This window comes from Microcaecilia unicolor, chromosome 8, assembly GCF_901765095.1.
Source record: "Microcaecilia unicolor chromosome 8, aMicUni1.1, whole genome shotgun sequence".
In the NCBI taxonomy this organism is placed as follows: domain Eukaryota; kingdom Metazoa; phylum Chordata; class Amphibia; order Gymnophiona; family Siphonopidae; genus Microcaecilia; species Microcaecilia unicolor.
In genome coordinates, this window is record NC_044038.1 from 58,965,295 (window position 1) to 58,979,966 (window position 14,672).

General features: G+C 44.9%; 1 protein-coding gene across 3 annotated transcripts in view; it reads right to left on the minus strand.

Moving 5' to 3' along the window:
- Nucleotides 1-919: 919 nt before the first annotated feature.
- CAPN15 (calpain 15) overlaps nt 920-14,672 on the minus strand; it is a 248,044-nt gene continuing 234,291 nt past the window's right edge. For all 3 annotated transcript variants that reach the window (XM_030211465.1, XM_030211463.1, XM_030211464.1), the window contains 3 exons: nt 5,656-5,822; nt 4,769-4,947; nt 920-2,649 (listed from right to left, as the gene is read on the minus strand). In XM_030211465.1, coding sequence (XP_030067325.1) covers nt 2,472-2,649; nt 4,769-4,947; nt 5,656-5,822 — 524 coding nt within the window. In that variant the 3' untranslated portion in view covers nt 920-2,471. The remainder of the gene's footprint in view (nt 2,650-4,768; nt 4,948-5,655; nt 5,823-14,672) is intronic.

A 14,672-nucleotide genomic window follows, 5' to 3' on the forward strand; every position in this document is an offset into this window, starting at 1 on the left:
ATCTACCCAGCTGGCTTTGGGGAACGTCATAATGAACATGCATGAGAAAGATGTGCATACGCTGGATCTCATTAAGCAATTCATTATATATCAATCTCCAGAAAATGACATTGGGTTAGGTGTGCCTCTGGGATAGAATTGAAAACCACTTTGTTCTGCCTTTTGCCTCCATGAATACAGCCCTCCAGTACTTCTTTTCCTTTACAAGTGTAATTTGGGTAGTGCTGCTGATGAAACAAAATTCTTTGCAGGTTTTGATACCTTTTTTTGAATTAACATAAAAATTGTCCAAAGGTGATGACTAGGATCAGCGCTAAGGGCCCTGTTTACTAAGGCGTTAGCATTTTTAATGTGCCTACAATTAGCACGCGACTTAGGCGTGTAGGCGCCTACAGGGATATTGTAGGTGCGTACATGGTTAACGCTTGTTAAAAACGCTAACGCACCTTCGTAAACAGGGCCCTAAGTTAGCTGCTAGTTTCTTTTTATTTATTTTTTGACTGATAAGCCTCCAAGATTTTTTTTTTTTTGCAAACACATACCACTTGTGCACAGCTGACTTACTAAGCTGAGATTCATCTTCCCTTTATCCACAAAGATCTAGTCCCCCAAATGCTGAGTAGTACAGCTTCACAGAACCTGACCACAATAGTGGCAGAAAAATACAGGTCCATCACTCATGTCGTCATTACAGATGTTTTTAGAACTGACCATCAGTAAGTTTACTGACAGTTTGTAACTACTGCAGAGGTCCATTGACTCTTCAGAGCTATATGATCTCAAAAGCTTGTGTGCTTCACACACCCTTGGATAAGTCTTGTTAGTTCAATAAAAAGCAGGCAATTCTTTAAGAAGCCAAACTAATGTTGGGCCCCAATCCACATAAGATCATTTCTTGCTGCACATGGAAATTAAAGGACTTGTGGGATTCAAAAAAAAAAAAAAATCCATACCCCCCCCCCCCCCCATATGCCCATCCTCTAAAAGACTTGATAACATCGTGGCTTGTTGTAATAACTAAGGTGATTGCCAACCTCTGCTAGCGCACGACTCTACCTTTGCAGCAAGCTTCACCTCCTTAATTAGTGACACTTTGATATTTAATCATTATAATATCCTACAGTAAGACAAAGTTACTGACAGAAGATTGCAGAACTGAGAAGGAAATGTGGCATGGACATTGTAAGTATTAAAAATATTACAAAATGCTGTTTTATAAGACAGAAATTCCAGACGTTATCAAAGAGTTAGCTAACCAGTGTTGGAGAGGCTGTGATGTCATCTATAGCCCAGTCATTTTTGTAAAGTTGAGTTTCTGGGAAAAGCTGTTCAAAAGAACAACAGCTCAAGGAGAAGGAAAAAAAAACATTATTTCTAATCCTTTCTCCTTATGCCGATGATCAGCAGGACAGATACGCAGCTCTCAACTTACCCATTCTCAAGAGGGATGCTCTAGGCTGGGCTTGTCTAGCTCACATCCCGGTGCATTCTAGTACAGCACTGCAAGTTTCTGAAAAATGCTCTGAGCTTTTCTTTCCCCTGAATGATAGTTCTAGGTATCGCCTTTTCCCCAGCACTATTGCATAAAAAGCATATATTATTTAAACAAAATAAAAATGCAATATCCAACCCTAGGGCCTAAAAATAGATGCCATGTACCAATGACATCACTTTTTGTACATAAAGCACAAAATGCAGTAAATCTATGAGGTCATCAGTGTGCTCCCAGAGAATAGACATATCATTCAGTTTCAAAGGAAAGAACTACAAAGCCCAGAATGCACTAGGACAGGAGTCAAAGTCTGAGCTGGCCCAATGCCTCCCCTCATGAAACTGATTATGCTGAGTGTGCTAAGAGCTTATGCAGACATTCCTTACACAGAAATACAGCTGTTAAGAGAAAACTGGAGGTATTAATCTTGAAGACCAGGATATCACAGAGCAAGGCCCAACTCACATCCAATGAGGATCCACCTTTCATGTGTTACTAGGAAATGGATATGAGGATGTGGCTCTGTAGCAGATGGGAAAAGGGTGGACCTTCCTCTAACACCCCTTTCAAGCAGTGTCGGCCCTTAATCCCATTGGACCGACTGATGTCCTGAGAATCTTGGCAAATTCAAGCTTTGTTAGTTATCCATGTCCATTGTGTCCTCTTTTGATCCTCCAGATAAAGTGCACAAGTCTGTAGGAAAGGAGCAGGTAGGTGAACGAGAGGAGGCAGGATAGAGCAAATGAAGTGTTGGAGAAGGGGAACGAAAATGACAACTTCCCTTAATAATATGCAAATGGAACTTGGAATGAAGGTTTCCTTCAGCTTTATCTGTCATCATATAACTAAGGTTGAACTTACTTCACTACTGAAAGCGAGGGATATTGACCGAGATTGCCACAGGGAACTGCAACCTCAGCAAGGGCAAAAGGGTAGAGGAAGAAAGAAAAGTGAGGGGAGAGGAGGGAGAGTCCGTCTGTCATAAGGGCCGAGGACTGTGGAGCCCTGCCACCTCCGATGTCAGTGGAGGATTATGGGTCCCTTTTGTAGACATCCAATCATTGAGAAAGGCTTGACTGGCCTTCCGGTGAGCCAGGCGATGGGTTATGGAGAAGCCTGCATTCCCCTCCAGCTGTGATAGGATCACCAATACCTGCCTGACACAGAAAGACAAGGGAAAGTCAACAGAAGCACTTCCACTTTTTAGCATCCTTCTTCCCTTCTCTTGATTTGGGTATTCGTTTGTGCCATTTAAGTACTTCCTTCTCCTTACCCCATAGTTCTTCAATGTAATTCCTGTCTACCCCTTTTCTCCTTGACTTATTACTTCTTTCCTAGTTAAGTTTTTTAATTAAGTGGTATATCAAGAAAATTAAACTAGACTCAAAGCAGAACCCCCAAAACTGTGTGCTTAAGGACATACGAAATGCCATACTAAGTGAGACCAAAGGCCCATCTGCCTAGAATCCTGCTACCAACAATGGCCAGACCAGATCACAATACCTGGCAGATACCAAAAGGCAGATAGATTTCAAGCTGCTTACACTCAGGGATAAGCAGTGAATCTCCTCAGATCTCAGGGATAAGCAGCGGATTTCTTCAGGTCTACCTTAATAATGGTTTAGGGACTTTCCTTCAAGCATTTGCCCAAACCTTTTTAAACCCAGAATTTAAACTAACTACTTTTACCATATCTTCTGGCAATGAATTTTAGAGTTTTAATTATGTGTTGAGAGAAAAATATTTTCTCTTATTTTTTTTTTGGATGTACTACTTAGTAACTTCATGGCCTATCCCCCTAGTGTTTGTACTTTTTGAAAGCATGAACAATTGATTCATGTTTACACATTCAGTTCTACTCTTTACTTTATAGACCTCTATCATATCATCCCTCGGTCTAGTCTTCTCCACCTCTTTAGCCTTTTCTCACAGGGGAGTCGGTCCATTACCTTTATTATTTTGGCTGCCTTTCTCTGTACCTTTTCTAATTCTGCTCTATCTTTTTTGGGATGTCTTTGCAGCATCAGCTTCCCCACAGCAGCGTCCAGCCAGAACCCCTGCAATGTGACCTCCTCATGGTATTGCCCACTTAGAGTTCCAGGAGTGAGATTTTATTAATGGTAATGCCAAGTTAGTACCCCAATTCTGTGAAATTCATCAGACATATGCCCAACTAGAGCCCCAGCAGTGAGAGGTCACTCAATGGTCTTTGCCTCAGTCACATGCAATTCAGAGTGCCACCAGTGAGGATCGGGAATCTATACTAACTCAAGCCAATGTCACTGCCTGTGGTTAGTGACCTCTTTCCCCTTCATGTAATTCTGTATTGCTGCATGGCACTGGCACAGCCATAGGTGGGCAGGAGTCCACCCAGCAGCAGTGCACCCTTGCAATAGCTGGTAGGGTTCCAAGTCATGCCAACTGAAGACCTCCTTCAAAGGTGCTTAGAACTCCCTGCTGCCGAGCCTGGTAGTCAGCACCAGCATTCCTGAAATACTGACACCAGCACCCCGCAACTGCTCAGTTTTTGAACGTATACATGAAAACTAAGCAAGTGCTGGGTGCTGGCATCAGTGACTCAGGAATGCCACCACTGATCACCGAGCTTGCCAGTAGGGAGTTTTGGGTGCCTTTAAAAGAAGTCTTCAGCCAGTGGGGCTTGGAGATCCCCACCAACTCAGGTATTTATATTCTGAGATGGGGGGGAGCAGGGGAGGGGGGATAGGGGCAGAGAAGGATGTTTTGTGGCCACTTATTTTCCTGTAGGACCACCCAAAATTAGCCAAAAACTTGCAACAGCTTCTGGCTGACATCACAATCATTTACAACTTCTGAAATTATTAGGTCAAGATGAGATTTATCTGAATGGACAAATAGACTTGAACCTAATGTACAGATCAGCAAAAGTGCATAGGCGAGTTTTTGATGTGTGGGCAAGATGAAGGAGAGTATGATCAATTGAGTCTGCGTCTGAAATTAGGACAATGATATATCAATACAGAAGTCAAAGGAGTGATGAGAGCAAATGCAAGGTTTGTACAAGATTGCAAACATCTTACATTTCATTCCTCATGCAATGGGGAGCCAATGTAATGCAAGTATTTGCAATACAAATCTCTCAAGCATATTCACTGTGGACATCTTGAGAAGCAGATTGGTTATGTCTGCCTCTAGTTCAAGCTGGAAATCGGCAGCCTAACTTCTAGCTGCCTCTCTGGTCTCATCTAACCCTGTGTCACAACCCAAGGCCTGATTGCTGTCTCTCAATGTTCTTACCTATGTAGTGGTGGCACACTATCCTGCGTCTTTAGACTGCCTCGTGTTGAAACCACGTTGAAACTATCTGTGCAATCACACTGGACATGCAGAAAGGATTTTGGATGTCTGTTCTCCACCACCACAATCAGTCCAGCCCAGCCGTGGGTCAGGTAATAACAGGTCATCCCCTCGCGACCCTAGAAAGCCAAAGAACACAATGATATCAGTGTGCAACGATGCACTCTTAATGATTGGTGGTAGGCATTTCAAATTTCTCAGTTTTGGGGTTTGGAGCTCATGGATCCCTCTCCCATTAACAGTCCATGAAAACACAACCATAAACATACATAAATCTCTGCTATCTAGAAGTTTACAAACTTATTTTTTGTTTTAATTTATAACCCAGCTTACACAAGACCTGAAGAAGACGAAATGAAACCTGTAGCCATCTAGTGATAGTCTTCTAAAGGAAATGTTTCTCATGCTGTGGGAGCTGATGTCAGGGAAAATGCCTAAAGCACTTTGGTTACTGCCCTGTGGTTTCTGGCAGAAAAATCAAAGGATGGTGCCAGCAAATGCCAGTCTCGGAAAAGCCATACCCCTGACTCCTCATCCAAACAAGAAGAGACCGAGACCAACTATAGTTTAGGTCCTTGTGTCAACAAAATTAGAGCAAATATGGCAACAAGATGGCCCTTACATTTTGCAGTATATGCTGCTTCCTTGGGGAGCCCAGCACTAACTGTACTATGTTGTGTAAAATGGGTAAAGAATATAGCAGGATCCCATAGATAAAGATAATGGGACTCTCTTAGCTCTCTCGAGGACAGGGATGGGAGCAGCGCATTAGGATGCCTGGGGATTATAGCCCGGGAGTACAAACTACAGCTGAAGCAACTCCTCACCTCATGCCGTTCCCCCTTGTCCTCTGTCAGGAGTATGATGGCGTCAGCTAGTGTCATAGGTTGTGCTTCAAACTGCTCCACCATGACCTGCCTTGAGCTGTAGATGGCCAGGATGTAACCAGAGAAATCTGTGCTTGAGCGGCCGCTACTGCTGGTGGGACTGGAAACTGAAAAGAGAATCAGAAGACGGTGAACAGTGTTGTCATTTCAACAGGAAAAGCATAGGCAGACCTCAAAATCTGATACTTTGCCTTTCAAATCGCTTTTTAATTAACATCATATCCCCATTTGTCACAGGGACTCAGCAAGGCCTCTGTCACCAAGGCAGGTTGTTAATACCGTAAACTGCAATGTGTTCTAGCTTACTAAAGAAAGGTATGGAGTGGAGTGGAGGAATGGCCTAGTGGTTAGGGTGGTGGACTTTGGTCCTGGGGAACTGAGGAACTGAGTTCGATTCCCACTTCAGGCACAGGCAGCTCCTTGTGACTCTGGGCAAGTCACTTAACCTCCATTGCCCCATGTAAGCCGCATTGAGCCTGCCATGAGTGGGAAAGCGCGGGGTACAAATGTAACAAAAAAAACACACAGACTAACAGAGACATGTTTACATTAACTGAAGTCAGTATTAATTATATAATTTGGATTTATACAGGACATTTAACCGAATCACGATCCCAACATGTTCAAAAAATGTAATAGTTTATTTATTAGGATTTATTTACCACCTTTTTGAAGGAATTCACTCAAGGTGGTGGACAGCAAGAATAAGTCAAACATAAGCAATAAACAATTACAGCAGTAAAAATATTCAAACAATGCATTATCCCCAGATATTCAATGCCGGGCCAAACAGGAGAAAGTATTATTCACTCAACGCATAATTAAAGTTTAGAGACAAACACATATTATATCCAGTTCTGATGTAGAAGTTTCCTAGCAAGCACTAAACTGCAGAAAATGTCCAACAGTTAATGTTCTTCCTAAGCTATTACAGATATAGAGAGATAAATGGGGCTCATTTCCAGAGAACTTAGACTTCAAAAGTTCTATAGTAACCTATAGAACTTTGTAAGTCTAAGTGCTTTGAAAATACGCCTCACAGTAACTTTAGCAAAGTCACAGAGTAGGTGGCAGCAGGGAGATTCAAGTTCAGATCTCAGGATTTCTTTAGTTCAAGGCTCCAATTATTACAGCACAGTGGCATTCAGTTCAATGATTTGTCACTAGGCACAAAGACAGCATTAAGGAAGAAACTGCAGCCACTGAGGTGGTGGCACAATGAGGCTCCATTAATAAAACTGAAGGCTAGTACTTCCATATACAAGCTCACAGTTGAGCTCTGAGAAAGCAGAAGCAAAATTTACTCCGTGAGTGACCACAGCAACGACCCACTGCTGCTGCTACACTGGAGTCTGCTGCAGTGAGCTTGTCAGCCATGGGGATCGGGGATCAGACATACTGGAGGGTTGGTGTGACGTCAATGGAGCTTGCTACAGTCCCCTGCAGAGACAGAAGAGGATCCTATGACTGATGCTAAGCAGCAGAACACTCCAATGTGCATTATCATCAGAAGTCAAGAAACAGGGGTGTAAAAAAGGAGCAGACATTCTAAAAATCAGAAACTGGTTCATGTGAATTCCTCCCTTCCTGTCACACACAAAAATGACATTTTGCTTAAGAAAAACATATTTTCTGCAGGAGCAGCTCAGCAGCAGCAGCTGTTGAAAGATACAAGGGGATTGTGCAAAGAATCTAAGAATTGCAAGGGGGCTTCAGATACCTGCAAACTCAAAGGGACCAATTCACAACAGGGGATCAGAGGGAAAAGGAAACCCTTCAGTTCCAACCTGAGCTTGCTTTTAAGGCTGAAATGTTTCATCATCCCAGCATGTTTTATTGCTCACAAAAGTAGAAGGAAGTTGTCATTTAAAGAAACCCTGCCCTTAGTTTAAGGTTTCAGGAGTAAAGCAGGGGCTTTTTTTCTGTGTACTTTCTTAGATCAGTCCAGGAAGGACAATTTTGAGACGAGCTGCAGGGTATGCATATCTGTGGGAGATGTTACCCTGTGAGTCTGCAAGATCATTTTTAAATGGGAAAACCCTGTGTGATGTTCCTCTCTAAAAATGCAGAGTCATGGGAATGGGGCTCTCGGTTCTGTGCACATATTTGCATATGCACAAACCTTCCATCCTCAACCTCCCTCTGCCCCTGACCCCACCATTTTTTACAAACTGATGGGGTGGGTCATTTTGTGAGGTTTTTCATATGTAAACAGCTGTTTACTTGTGTAAAGAGCTTTTAAAACTGCCCTGTTAGGAAGTAATTTTATAGACCATCTGTATTAAGTGGAGAGTGTGAGTACTTTTTACAATATAAATCCTAACAGATTTTCAGAGCAAATGCCCATGCAAACTTTTACCTTGAAAATGACTTCAGGAAAACTATTTCCCTCATTCTATTACTTGGTACCGAATGTAAGGCCCCAAATGCATGCGAAAGTTATACAATACCTAGAACTTATACACATCAGAGGTGCAAATAATTGGCAGTAACTTGCATAAATGCTAGGCGTTATTCTACAATGTACGTGCCAAAGTTGCTTATGGGTAGATCCAAAAAACAGCTCCAAAAACTAGGCGCTATGAGCCAATTCTATAACAGTAATTGTGTACAAAGGAGACATTAGGTCTTACCTGATACATTTCTTTCCATTAGTCATTCCCACTATTCCAGAACCTGTACAAATAGTTGTATCCATCAACTAGCAAGTAGAGAAGATAGAGAACTGAAAACTGAGCTAAGACATCTCTCTCTTGGCATCCAGTCTAGCTCCTCAGTATTTACATAGACAAGGAGTAAGGATAATGCTTAGAATAAATACAACAACCTTAAACAACTCACTAACCTAACAGAGTGGACACCCGGGAGGGAGTGGAAAACATGAAAAAGGATCTGAGGAAGCTAGAAGAATGGTCTAAGGTTTGGCAATTAAAATTCAATGCAAAGTGATGCACTTAGGGAATAGAAATCCACGGGAGACGTATGTGTTAGGCGGGGAGAGTCTGATAGGTACGGACGGAGAGAGGGATCTTGGGGTGATAGTATCTGAGGATTTGAAGGCGACTAAACAGTGTGACAAGGCGGTGGCCATAGCTAGAAGGTTGTTAGGCTGTATAGAGAGAGGTGTGACCAGCAGAAGAAAGGGGGTGTTGATGCCCCTGTATAAGTCGTTGGTGAGGCCCCACCTGGAGTATTGTGTTCAGTTTTGGAGGCCGTGTCTTGTTAAGGATGTAAAAAGAATTGAAGCGGTGAAAAGAAAAGCTACGAAAATGGTATGGGATTTGCGTTACAAGACGTATGAGGAGAGACTTGCTGAACTAAACATGTATACTCTGGAGGAAAGGAGAAACAGGGGTGATATGATACAGACGATCAAATATTTGAAAGGTATTAATCCGCAAACGAACCTTTTCCGGAGATGGGAAGGTGGTAGAACGAGAGGCCATGAAATGAGATTGAAGGGGGGCAGACTCAAGAAAAATGTTGGGAAGTATTTTTTCACGGAGAGAGTACTGGATGCTTGGAATGCTCTCCCGCGGGAGGTGGTGGAAATGAAAATGGTAACGGAATTCAAACATGCGTGGGATAAGCATAAAGGAATCCTGTGCAGAAGGAATGGATCCTCAGGAGCTTAGTCAAGATCGGGAGGCGGGGCTGGTGGTTGGGAGGGGGGGATAGTGCTGGGCAGACTTATACGGTCTGTGCCAGAGCCGGTGGTGGGAAGCAGGACTGGTGGTTGGGAGGCAGGGACAGTGCTGGGCAGACTTATACGGTCTGTGCTAGAGCCGGTGGTGGGAGGCGGGGCTGGTGGTTGGGAGGCGGGGATAGTGCTGGGCAGACTTATACGGTCTGTGCCAGAGCCGGTGGTTGGGAGGCGGGGATAGTGCTGGGCAGACTTATACAGTCTGTGCCCTGAAGAACACAGGTACAAATCAAAGTAGGGTATACACAAAAAGTAGCACATATGAGTTATCTTGTTGGGCAGACTGGATGGACCGTGCAGGTCTTTTTCTGCCGTCATCTACTATGTTACTATGTAACATTAACCAGATGAGCAAACGTGTGTAACATCTTAGAAACCTCAGGCAGGCCTCTGTAATGGTGGGAAGGACTAATGGAAAGAAAATTACCAGGTAGACCTAATTTCTCCATCTATTATGTAGCTTCCCACTATTTCAGAACCTGTGGGATGTTCAAAAGCAATCCCTAGAGTGGGTGGCATCCCGACACCACTGCCCTGAGGACTGAAGCCTAAATGTCCACCCTGTAGTTCTTGGCAAAGGTATATAGTGTCAATCATTTTGCCGCCTTGCAAATATCCACTGGAGACAGAAAAGTAGTCTCCACCCAGGATGTTCCTGTACACCTCGAAGAATAAGCATGCAAGGCCCGAGGAGCCGCTTCCCCACAAACAAATAAGCTGACGCAATAGTCTCCTTCAGCCATCTAGCAATTGTGGATGAGGCCAAGCCTCTGTTTACCAAAAAGCACAGAACAGTCTGTCCGATTTGCAAAACTTATTTGTGACTTCCAGATATCTAATGAGGACTCTACGCAGATTGAAAAGCTTCAAGGAAGAATATTGAGCCTCTTCATCCTCTCTGCAAAAGGATAGAAGCTCCACACATTGGTTGAGATGAAATGCTGATACCACTTTGGAAGAAAGGAAGGAACTGTGAGCAGGGAGACCCCCACCTCTGAAAAATGTAGAAAGGGATCCCAACAAGAGAGCCTGAAGCTCCAAAACCGACACAACAGCCACCAAAGAACGCTGTCTTTAGTGTAAGATCTTTTAAAGAAGGCCTTCTGGAATGGCTCAAAAGGAGGCTTCTGAAGAGCCCGAAGGACTAAATTAAGGTTCCACTCTGGACATGGTGTATGAAAGCAGCCTGCTCACCACAACAATTGCATGATAGCTGGGTGAAGAGACATCTTCAGTAGGCAGCCCTTGAAACAGGTCAGAGGTGCAGCCTGAAAAAAGGTAGACCGAATCAGAATAACTTTTTCATATCAACCAAGCCCTTTCAATGGCCAAACTTTAAGACCAAAGGGGCACGGATCCTCCATGAGCACCGGACCTTTCTTCAGTAGGCCATGTACTCCCGTCCAGCAATTGAAACAGGTCTGCATACCAGGGCCTCCACGGCCAATGCAGGGCTACGAGAATATTCGATCCTGGTGCAATGTGATTCTTTTCAACATATGGCCTACCATGGGCAACGGTGGAAAGAAATACAGTAGATGTGTCTCTGGCCTGGGCTGCAGCAGGGCATCGATCCCCATCAAGCCTGGTTCTTTCCAACGGTTGAAGAACTAGGGTGTTCCTTTTTGTTGCCATCCAGTCCAGAAGTGTAAAACTCAGTACACTATCAGCTGAAAACATGGGCTGGATAGTTCCCATTCTCCCGGGTCCAAGGAGTGCCTGTTGAGAAAGTCCTCCTCCACATTCATGGACTCCATGATATGAGCTGCCAACAAGCATGAGAGAGGTCACCTCCACCACCATCACATTGTCGGAGAAAACGTGGACCAGGGCCCCTTCCAGAAAGGGAGCAAAGCTACGTAAAGCATTCCACACTGCCCTGCACTCCAAGTGATTTACTGATCACCGAGACTCTTGTTCCATCCAGGTGCCCTGTGCCAGATGGAACTTGTAATTAGCTCCCCAATGCAACTTGCAGGCATCTGTTGTTACCACCTTCCATTGTGTTATTGGAAAGGGAGCTCTGATGGTTAAATTACTGGGTGACAACCACCACTGCATACTTCATCTGGCAACCAGCGTCCAAGGAAGATGAAGGTCATACTTATGTGACACCGGGCCATCAGCGACTGAAAACAGATTCCTATACTAGCTGCATAGCAGCTCTTGCCCATGGCACCACTTCCATTATCACTGTTACCGACCCCAGAACCTGGACAGAGTCCCAGACCCTGGGCCTGCCTTGACTGAGGAGAAGACAAAATCTGTTGAACCAGCTTTGACATCCTGAGCTCCATGAGGAAGATCTTCTCCCATGCTGTGGCAAATAGAACATCTAGATACTCCAGAATCTGTGATGGAGTTAGTTTGCTCTTCTTGAAACTGATCACCCAACCCAACAACTGAGGAAGGACAACTTTGTCCGTCATTGCAAAACTGTTTGAACAGAATGATGCACAAATGCTCAGTCGTTGAGATACAGATGAACTCTGATTCCCTGGCACTGAAGGAAGATCACCACCACCACCATCCATAACCTTGGTAATCGTTCATTGAGCCATGGCGAGACTGAAGGGTAAAGCCCTGAACTGGAAGTGACATCCCAGCACTGCAAAACATCAAAACCTTTGATACAGAGGCCATATGGGCATATGCCAGTACGCCTTCTTGAGATCAAGGGTGGTGAGAAATTCTCCCATGTGAACTGAGGCTATCACTGCTGTTAGTGTCTCCATGCACAAGCAGGACACTTGGGAGGCAGCAGTTTAGACCTTTGAGACCTAAGACCAGAAAAAAGATGCCTTCCTTCTTTGGGACAATGAAGTAGATGGCGTATCTACCTTGTCCATGTTCAGCCTCAAAAAAAAACTTAAGGTTCAGGCCAGTGTAGATTCTTTACTGGCGTTCCAGGCCACTGTTCGACTGCTTTGGTTCCCTTTCGGCAAGGAGAATGCAAGAAGAGAGGAGTGAGAGGGCGGGAGAACTCACCTTGTGTAAGAATATCCAGAACCCACTGCTCTGATGTGATTTTGGCCCACTCCTCCCAAAACTCCTGAACACTTCCTCCCACTGGAGTGTACCAGTCTTGTATCATTGTGAAGCTCTGGAGGTGGGTGCTCTAGGTGATAGAGGACTTCTTCCTGTTCGCACAAAAGGAAAATTGGTGTGCCTGAAAGCAGGACTTCTGACCATATTGCTGATGATTAGGCTGGTACAGTCTGCTGTGTCGAGATCGAGAGCCCCCTGAAGATGGATGACCAGAGGCTTTCGGCAACCATTGTGACTTGGTTTCCCCCAGCTCTTTCACCAAGTTACTGAGATCGTCTCCAAATAGCCACTTGCCCCGAAAGAGCAGTTTAACTAGATGAGATTTTGATGCTGCATCCGCTACCCAACGTTGCAACCAGAGTTGCCGATGTGCCATAAGACATGTCAAACAGCATCCACTAAAGAGGCCAACTCCGTTTCCAGCTGTGCTTTACGGCACCCCTCTTGTGTTGCTGACTGCTGATGCCACTTTAGTCATGCTCTTGCCATGAACAAGATGCACACTGTCACTTGAAGGCTCAAAGAGGCCACTTCAAAAGCTTGTTGCAGTGAGTCTTCTGGATTCCTAAACTGTAGATCTTTTAGGGCAATGCCCCCTTCCACCAGCAAGGTGGTCTTCTGAGTCACAGCCGTAACAAGCGAGTCCACACTGGGAAGCTGCAATTTATCTTTCACCTCCGGAACTAACAGGTAGAGGTAAGCCCACTCTCAGCTCCACGTCAAGTGCAACCCATTGCCCTGAAATGTCTGGATGCACCAGGAAGGCCTTAGAAGGACCTCTAAGCCCTCTCATAATCAACAAAGATGGAACTCCTAACACTGAAATAGAAGACTCCTCAATGGAAAGCACCGCCAGTGCCTCAGAAATAAGAGTGCCGAGCTCCTCGTTATGAAACAACCTCAGTACTTTGTTTCATCTCCCTCCTCTAACGGCTTCTCAACGATGACTCCTCTGAACAGACTGAGTACACATCAGATAAGGAGGGAGAAGCAGAGATAGGCTCATCTGCCCACTCCTGAAGGTCTAAAGGAAATCTCTTAGGAACTGGAGGAGCAGCGGGGCGAGAAACTGGAGCACCTTCCACCAACTCTGACTGTCCCTGCTTCAGTAAATAGACCTGGCGTAAGAGCAATATAAGTTCCAGAGAAAACAAAGATCCCGATGCTCTGTCGGGCCCTGAGGATGTAAAATGGCGGCTGTGCTCCATGCGTATCAGACAGAGGCTGCTCCTCACTGCCAGTCAGCCCTGACAAAAAAGGGCCCATTCCCGTGTTCTCCTTCATCAAACTGCGCACTGGCCTTGCCAGAGATCCTCAAAGACCCCAGCATACTCGGATGCTGTACTAAATCCAAAGATGTGCTGCCACCAACTGTTTCCTGTACATCCCATGGGATTCCTAGCTTGCATACACTGCAATGCTCCGACAACAGGTCCCACAGTGCGAATACCACTTAACTGCCTCTGTGGGAGTCACCATTTCCCCTATCACAAGCACAGCACAATGTGCCCAAGCAGTGAGTCAGGATCCCTCCCTTGCACAAGCAGAACTTGCAGTCCTCCAAGCCGTTCTGAGTCAAAGATTAGTCAGACATACCACTGGTGGCTGCTTCCTCCCAAGCTCACAATCTCCCCAAGTCTTACCACAGATGAGAAAGGCTCAGGACTGATACTGTATCCCACCCACGCTCTCCAGTAAACCTCTTTCCTATCCCACCCACGCTCTCCAGTAAACCTCTTTCCTTTTTTTTTTTTTTTTTAAGTTGTTGTGGTGGAAAAAGAGAGTTCCACGGGAAACAGGGGAGAGGTGAAGGGAGGGAAGAAGTAAATTTGCGGGGCACCAGAGGCAGGGATCTGAAGACCTCCAGATATGACTCTGCAGACTCAAGCCACCCACAAAGTTCAACTGGGGACAAGCTGACCAATTGGACCAGGAGCAAATTACTCAGAACCAGAGGCTGAAAAGTGGGTCCATCCACCTGCTGGAGATAAAAAAAAAAAATACTGAAGAGCAGCACTGGATGCCAAGGGATAAATACCTCAGCTCAGTTTTCAGTTCAGAGATAGCTCCACCTGCTGGTTGATGGTCACTACCATCCCACAGGTTCTGGAATAGTGGGAAGCTACATAATGGAAACTGAAATCATTAGCAGTGGTCTTTAAGCTGGGACCATTCTGGATTCTAATGAGCTGAAGGAGAGCCACCA